At 44.8% G+C, this 8683-nt stretch overlaps 1 protein-coding gene across 1 annotated transcript in view; it reads right to left on the reverse strand.

Moving 5' to 3' along the window:
• LOC104273864 (formin-like protein 2) overlaps positions 1–7378 on the reverse strand; it is a gene marked incomplete at both ends in the record, with an annotated part of 35208 nt that extends 27830 nt beyond the window's left edge. The window contains 4 exons of the mRNA XM_009869320.1: positions 1197–1349; positions 2355–2438; positions 4073–4149; positions 7298–7378. Coding sequence (XP_009867622.1) covers positions 1197–1349; positions 2355–2438; positions 4073–4149; positions 7298–7378 — 395 coding nt within the window. The remainder of the gene's footprint in view (positions 1–1196; positions 1350–2354; positions 2439–4072; positions 4150–7297) is intronic.
• Positions 7379–8683: the final 1305 nt, after the last annotated feature.

Below are 8683 nucleotides of genomic sequence, written 5' to 3' on the forward strand. Positions count from 1 at the left end.
AAAGAGTGGAAGGAAATGAAGAGAAAAAAAGTAAGAGACATGTAACGTATACCTGATTCATGCATTTCTAGTGTCACTAATCACAAGCACGTGTCCCAAAGACCGAGAGCAGGCATCCTCCTGCAAGCGAAAGACTCTACCGTTTCTCTGTCATAGCGGTTACAGGTCAAAGAAAACCAAAACCATTAAGAACACCTCTGCAATGTCAAAAAAAATTAAATCAAATCAACCAGTGAAGTGATTTTGGTGCACTCCGCAGCCTGCATCTCCTCACCGGTGCTGTGTGTGTGTCTCCCCCGTCCCACCGCCCAATGTCTGCCAAGAACGTCTTCCCAGTACCCCACCTACTCGGGCTGAAGGTGGAAGGCACTCACCATCATCATCGACCCAAAAGCCAAAACTGAACCTCGAGTGGAAGACACAGGAAAAAGCTGCAAGTCCTCATCAGCTCCACCTTTTCTTTCTGGACGCAGTATTATGTGACAGAACTCCATAAAAGCCAGAAAAAAGTCAAGAAGTGTTTATCACTCTGAGCGGCGCCCCGAGGCAGCAGGACTGTTAGTCTATAGGTGGAGTTTAGTGTGTTTTATAATATTGAAGTATCAGAGGAATGTAATGGAGCTGACTGCTGTAATCCTGGGAAGTGATCTTGCCTTTTCCACAAATTAAGAAAAAAAAAAAAAGCCAAGTATTTGGAAAGAGAAACTTCCTAGCAAAACCTAGGGTGGTGCTAGAACTGACAGCAGGTTTGAAGGACGGAGGTGGCCTTCTGGCAAAAAAAAAAATAAAGGAAAAGAAGTCTTGTTCATAGCAGCACGGAAGGAATGTGCTGCTAGAAAAGACCGTTTTGGACAAGACACCAGATCAGAGCCCTAGACTGGCTGAGTCTATGGAAATCTTGAGATACATTTTGGAGAAGAGGAATTGCTTCCTCTGTGCCAGCCCCACTGGGAATGTATGGAGCATCCTTAGATCATTCTGCCCCTGGAAAGGGAGTCAGAGCTATTCCTGTCTCTTCCTCAACGGCTGTGTAACGTGCTGCCTCATATTTCCAGTTCAGCACTTCTTTCCACCTCAAAACCATCAGTACAACGACATGTTTCCTACCTATGTCAAGCCTATACTGTGAAAAGGAGGAAGGTGAAAAATATTCTGACTATTTTTGTGGGTCACCCAGTGCCTGACCAAACCCTTACCGCAGGGTCGAGTGTCTGCCTGAGCGGGAAATGCTGTTGCCGACCGGCGAGGGTAAATTACTGCCCCTGTGCAGGTCCTCGATCGATCGGCTCCAAGGTTTGGACTTGTCCATTGAGTTTTCCACGTTGTTCTCCAAGCTTTCGAAGTCAAACCTGAAAGAAAACAGAAATTCCAGCGCCAGGTTAGACAGAAAAAGGTGCACACGGCGTTTTCCTTCCTGTTCAAGACCTGCGGGTTTTAGTCAGTCCCAAAAGATCCCAAAAAGAAAAGAAACACCGCAGGCAATGCTTAAAGCTGTCTCCTTCTCACTTCAATCAATCGTGCAAGCACTAATTCTGCTTCCTCCATCAATATGTGACAGAGCATTGTCAGCCCTCACAGATCGTCCAGCATATGTAATAGATTACCATAACCATTACAGATTTTTCTTTGATTTCTGACTCGTTGCCCACTGTACTGCTATTTCCAGCAAAAATGGCTTGTTCCCCTTACAGCTTTTGAGGTTATTACTCATGTTTACCACGTTAGAGAGGGGAAAAACCCAGCAAGCTAGCTTGCGTACATTTGTATAATTTCAAGAAGAAAGTCTTTGTGCAAACACTTCTTTTTGCTGTGCACAGGGTTTGTTTTTTTTTCCCAGTGTTAGTAACATTTTAAAACATATAATTTTCCTTCATTAATTTTATTGCAACCCCACCAAAAATCTCTTCTCTGTGCAATGATACATCTACATCTGACAGCATCTCTTCTAAAAATAGAATATCAGCTCTAGCCAGCTGGAGTCCCTAACTACATGGGTATCTTTAGCTAATCGCTTCTTTTCATACACTTCTTGAGAAAATCTACTGCAACAACATCCTGAATTTATATATATATAATGGAACTAATATATGTATGTATAGAATTAATATATATATATTATGTGGACATAAAAAACAGATCCTCAGCTCAACATTTATGTCCAATCGCGTGATGTAACAACTGATGAAAGCTGACTTTTTTCCTCCAGGTTCTTCCAATAGAGTATATTTAACGATTTACTACCTAAACAACTAAACTCGACTCCCAGCCAACTGGCTGCTAGAACTGAAAAAGCTTGGTTTATAGTCTTATCGACTTGCAAACCACCTTGAAACTCCTACTGTTGCCTTACTTACGTGACCGCATACTGTGCGAAGGACAAGTACTCCACCAGAACGTCCAGGCCTTTGTTCTCTTCGTTCAGGAACTCCCTGACCCATCTGTTAGAAAAATCATCAGAGATCAGAGCGTTTCGAGGACGTCGTCATGAAGTTACTGGAATTCTTGTTCGGATAAACCAGAGACAGAGCCATCGTGGGAAAGGCAACGCTGGGCACACCTTTGCTTTCCCACTCAGTAAAAGAGGAAATTTTTTAAACATGCTTTATTATTTAGAGGACTTTTAAAAACTCCTTTACAAGACTTCACGAATGTAACTGGAATGAGCTTTTCTCCAGCACCCTGATGGGAAAAACACTCCACACATTGAAAAAAAAAAAAAAAAAAAGCATAAAACCACCTAGACACAACTCTGCATTGCTCAGAAATGAGACATTTGCCTTTCTAAGCACCGAGCTGCAGAGCTGGTACGTGCTGTCCCACAGCAGCTGCCGCCCGGCTTCGCTCCAAACGCCGGCTCGTCCCCTCCCCATCCCCTAGCACATGCAACCCGCCAAACAGCGGTTGCAGCCACCTCCTGGCGCATCCATTTGGTTTTAATCAATAAAAAGGCCACCAGGTGCCACTGGAACAAGCCGGGAGCCAGGGAGGAGCGTGGGGCTCGGGCCACTCACTGTGCCTCGCAGCTGCGGAACCTCAGCAGAGTCATTCCAGTCTCCAGGCTTTAAATCTTGGCACTGTTTACCTGCTGAAATAAACCACCTGGCATTTCTATATAAACCCATTTTTGAAATGTATCTTTCAGCCAAGTGAACCAAATAAATAAACACTGGTCCCATCAGCCTCTTTATCTGATGCACCCACCACGGTTCCTTCCGCGCTCCCGTGAGCTCTCATAAATCTGTTGAGTGTCACAGTTGGGGTACTCTAATCCTCCTTTGTGCTGGGAAATGAGGGAAAACATAGCAGGAGACAGAACAGGGGTGTGGGAGAAGTTTCTTGTAAGTATTTGCGAGAGCACAGCTCACGGGAGGCTCTCTGGCTGATCCCTCCTGCAGTCAAAAACCCTTCGTTTCCTCAAAATAAGAGCAGCACCTTGTAAAATCAATGTAACTGAGCTGGACAATGGTGTGTGATCACAAAACAAAATGCTGAAGAAACTTCCCCCACTGATGTATCAGTGCTGAACCGGCTCCTGGTCCCAAGACCCAGAGTGTTGAGACCAGTGAAAATGCGGACAGGACTGGCGTGTTCAATGAAAACCAAAGTCTCTGGCCATTCTTTCACTTTTGCTCTTTGAGAGGAATTTTCTGCTTTCTGGAAGTAAAATTCTGGCAACATTACTCACAGCCAGCCTTCATGAACTACATCATATTAAAGCTATAAAACAGCATGGGGGTTTTTTATACATATATTTATAGCTGCAATACTATTACTATTCTAGACACGACCATGCTCACGGCTGCTCTGACTGACTTAGGGTGAGCACAAGTTGACTGCAATCTTCTTGTGGCCTTCAGAGAGATGTGGATGAACCCTATCATGAAAGGATTAAAGCTGAATTATTCTCCTGAGATGCCCAGCTATCCCTTAACTGAGCCCTTCAGGCTTTAACAATCAATCAAGTGGTATCACTGCTTGACATGCAAGGAGATAATTTCTCAAAGGCATCCATCAATAGATGTAAAAAAAAAACCAAACCAGCCTTAGACCAGAGGACATAAAAAACTCTTACCCGATGTGATTTGTTCTTAAGGAAATTTCCAGTTCTCGGAGTACTTGAGTAGACTCTTGGACTCGTCTTCTGAATTTCTGTAATTGAGTGAGCAGGCAAAAATAACAATTAGACTTCACGTGATGCTATTAGAAAACCCAACATCTCATGCAGTGCAGAATGAATAAATAAAACATAAAGGTAAACTGAGATCCCCTCTAAACCCTGAGGAATGCAACAACAATAGTCTGGCAGTCAACAAAACCATACTCAGAAAAATAACTTCCGTTCCCATGCCCATTTTTGAGTTTCCAGGATTAGGAAAATTAAAAGCCTGTAGACAAATAAAGATTTTTTACAATATAAGCTTTGTTTTAGCATCACACTCTCCACTGAGAACTGCAGCATTTGGATTTCATTCTCAGCCTGGTGCTCTCATCTTGCTCTCGCAGCTTCACACCCACACCAAGAAACCTGCTGAGACTTCTGTATCATTACCAAACCCGAGCCCATAATGAGATATGCACGCATTGCCATCTGCACGCTTTCATAATTCTGCATCTGCAAAATAAGACCCTGGGAGAAGGCCAGAAAATGGAAAAAGTGAAACACTTGCAGCAGGAAGGAGGTGAAGCTTCGTGTTATCTCCGTATGGGAGGAGAAAGAGGCAACCTGGCAAAATCCTACTGGGATGTGGTGAGAGCCCGGCTTCATGACTCGAAGCCGGCACCAGTCACAGCAGCAAACCTCTAAAAACACACAAGCAGCTCCTCTCCATCCTCTGCCAAACGAACGTGCAGGTGGGCTGCCTTCGGTGTGCAGTGATGCCTCCTCTTTCCTGCCTTGTGCTCCCTGCCCTAGGAAATGCACTAAAAGAGCTTGATAAATTATTCCGGTTTTGGTAAATTCTCGTTCGTGAACAAGATAAATGAGAGCAGAAGTGGATGGACACTGGAAGCTGCAGCACTTAACAACCAGCTTGGTCATCGGTTACGGCACACGCAGACTGGAGGTGTTTGGAAAGGGTTTACAAACACTTAGGACGCGAGCGATGCTGCAAGCAGGACTGTGCTCTGAATAATAAGGAAAAAGGGGTTGTTCTCGGTGCATCACAATAAACTCACGATAAAATCAAGAGGACTCTTTGGCAGTTAGAAATTCTCCACAGTTCATTTACTGAGGTGGACGATGAAAGGTGAGGATTTACCCTGCCTCGCCAAACTACGTAAAAATTATCAGCTGCCTTTTCACCAGGGTGTTATCCCGTGCGAGTTAACACCACTGGCTTACTTGAGGTAAGACTAAATCCCAGCTCAGAAAGGCACCGGCAGACTGCAATTGAAGTCCCGCTGCAAAGTCCTGGTAGACACAAGGCACTATTAAGTTTTATTTGGAAACATCCAGTTTGAGATCAGACCTACGGTTTCTCCGGACCCCAGTTAAGAAGCTCAGCTTACAAAACCACAGGGTTTTCTCTCCCGAGAGAGACCACAAGCAACATAAAACCTTCTAGAAGTAAAGGTAAAACACCGATGTAGCGAGAGGCAAACAGGAGCCTGGGGTGGAAGGGCACACCCGAAACAGGCAGCCCATCACCAGCCAGCCTGCTTTGTGCTCTGCTCTGCTCCACGAGCCACCAAACCACAACTCCTTTACAAACGTGTCGCCTCAAGGCTTCTGTTTGCCTGTTTTAACGTCAGAAAGCAACCGTTTTCTGGGAAGAGCCACTACGACCCCGATTACAACCCAAATGCTCATCTTGCAGCAGCACCTTCCCGTGGCCACGCTGGGGACCACCAGCAGAACCGCTGACACTGCCCCAATCTCAGCCATAATCCCGACAAGATGAGTTTTCCCCATGTGTCCATCCAGAAGCCCATTTGTAAACCTTTCCGCCTCGCAGCCCAGGCTGAGGAAAGGCTGCCGGTGATACTGAGTAACGCAGCAAAAGAGGGGGAACTCGATGGAAGTTATTTTTAGGCTCCTTCGGTTTTGTCATTTGTCATGGGGCTCTCAAGAGTGGCATTAGGATAAGAAAGGCTTCAATGTACGCCCACAGAGCAACCACAGAGCAAAGCCCAGCGCCAAGCGGATTTCAGAAACCCTTCAGGAGAGAAAACACAAAGACCTCTGTTCACAAAACAAACACAAAAACACTATAATCAGCTACAGGCAAATTTAAAGGTTTCCTACTAAATGGTTTCCTACTCCTTGTCAGAGCCCCCAACAAGAGGGGCACTGTCAGAAGATATCACAGCAGCCGGGAGCTGATGACAGAGAGCTGAAGCACAGGGTTCTGCTATGCTCTCCCTGCTTTTTGGTTGTTTTGGGGTTTTTTCTGTGGGTTGTTTTTTTTTTAATGGCTATTACAACTATCAACACAGGATATGAGCTGATATCCGAAGTGGTTAAATACCAAAGGTTCAGCGACGGTTCTCTAAAAGGGATGTAGGTTTACTGTTATTTTAAAATCTTGGTGGCTATTCCTAAGCCCATCAGAGACATATCAGACCCGGCCACAAACACATCCCGATACAGAAGCCATGTTCGGGGCTGTACGATGTTTAAGAGAAGGGTGGGTGTTGTGCTGAGGGACGTGGCTTAGTGGTGTTGATAGGGTTGGGACAAAGCTTGGACTCGATGGTCCTGAAGGTCTCTTCCAGCTCAAACTGTTCTATGATTCTATGTTCACCTGAAAAGTCAAGTCAAGTGCTCAAGTCTTTCGTGAGTGATTATCAAACTATTTTGGACAGAAGAACATGCAGAAGGACGGGTGGGGCCCTGCCATGTACCCTGGTTACCTCTTTACTTCACAACCCTGAAACCTCAGACGAGGCTGCAAGCGAGAGCTGAGCTATGCCAGCTGTACTGAACCCTCGACATGCAAATGTCCGGAGACAAGGACTCAAAACTTCAACACCCCTTCCCACGGGTGAGGAGAGAGCCACCCAACAGAGGGTTTATTCACCACCAGCACTGCCCACGTGGAAAGTCAGACCTAGAGTACAGCTCAGTGATAATTTGTCAGACTATTTATCAAAGGTGAAGCTATTAAAACAAGCTGCTTCGCGTGTCAGATGGCCCTTCTCCTTGCAACATCTGTCTTTCCAACTTCTTTCCAGCCTCTCCAGTTTGTTACATCTCCAAGACCCTTCTCGGGGCACAAAGGGAGGAAGGAACTCGGACCCTGGGACCATTCTCGCCGAGGACCAAGGGTCGGATGAGAGGAAACAGGAGGCTCCTCACCTTCCTGGTTACAGCCGGGTCCAGATAGCCCTTCAACTTCTGGATGTATGTGTGGGGGGGGTTCTTCACTTGGAATCTTTCCTGCAAAGGATAAAATAATAAACATCAGCCATTTGATAACACCTTCTCTATTTACTTACTATACATGTAAAACATGTGCAGGCATATATATATTTAACCAGTGTATATCTTCAGTATCGATTTATATGTACACCCCTTACGTTCATAACTATATGCGTATGCAATATGCATGCAAATAAAAACATATTTACATGTATCTTGATATTCCGAAATTTGCTATTTATATAGGATGCACAAAAATATACCTTACATATTCAACGACAACTTTTCATTTTCACATCTGAAATAACAGGGTTTCTGCCATCTGGGCGCCAAAAAATCCCCGCCTGCCAAACTCTTTTCTCCTTGAAGGGTTTCCCAAGGCCCAACCTTACATGGGGCAACTCGATCTGCAATGCAGCCGCTGCCACATTCAGCACTGAATTAAAGATTTGGACGACAAATACAAGGTCTGCAAAGTTTGTATTCTGAGAGCTCCTTGATTTCTGTCTGCTTTACCAGTTGCACGGCCAGTTTGAAATTCGTTCCTACAAAAGCTGCTGCGAAACACAAGTTGTTCTGTGAGGAGCGCACTGCGTCCAAACCTGCTAAGAGCATTACCAAAAAGTTCTGATACTATTTGTATCTTGGAAGAATTTTAAACTACTCTGCCCTTTCCCTTGAGGAAAGACCTCATAACAATTTCCTCCTGAAATTTCACGTTTTATAACCGATAGTTGAAACCTCCCTTTCGTAGGTCAGGATGCAATTTTGACTATATTAACTGGAAGTTATTTCATAATGAATAGGACACCGCTGCCTAGTTACCAGAATGCACTGTCTGAACACCAGAAGTTGTTCCTGTTATTATCTTGCTGCTTGCTGTCAAAAAAGCAATTCATCATGGTCAGCAGGGGGGAAAAAAAAAAAGCGCAAAAAAAATCTGCCCTGCAGTGCACCAGTCCCTGGCATGAGCTCTGCTGGACAGACAGCAGACATTGCTTTCCTCTTTTACAGCTGGATTTTACTTTTTTTTATGCACCTTCATGTGTATGGACCACACACAATCCTGGAATTTAGCATCTCCTTTTTACCTGCAATGACCATGTAGTCCAACTGCCAAAGTACCACAACACCTAGCTTAATTTTTGCACTTCTTAAAGTCCGGTTTCTCAGCCAGACTTAGAGCCTCCTCGGGGTACTGAGGACCGTGGCTTTACAGCAGGTACAGATGTATATAGATGTATACAGAAGCAATCTCCATCCATCAGTCCATTTTAACACTTCTTTGCGCTGCCAGATGAACAAAAAAAAAAGAAGCCCTTT

Source organism: Apaloderma vittatum, unplaced genomic scaffold (assembly GCF_000703405.1).
Source record: "Apaloderma vittatum isolate BGI_N311 unplaced genomic scaffold, ASM70340v1 scaffold28335, whole genome shotgun sequence".
NCBI classification, from domain to species: domain Eukaryota; kingdom Metazoa; phylum Chordata; class Aves; order Trogoniformes; family Trogonidae; genus Apaloderma; species Apaloderma vittatum.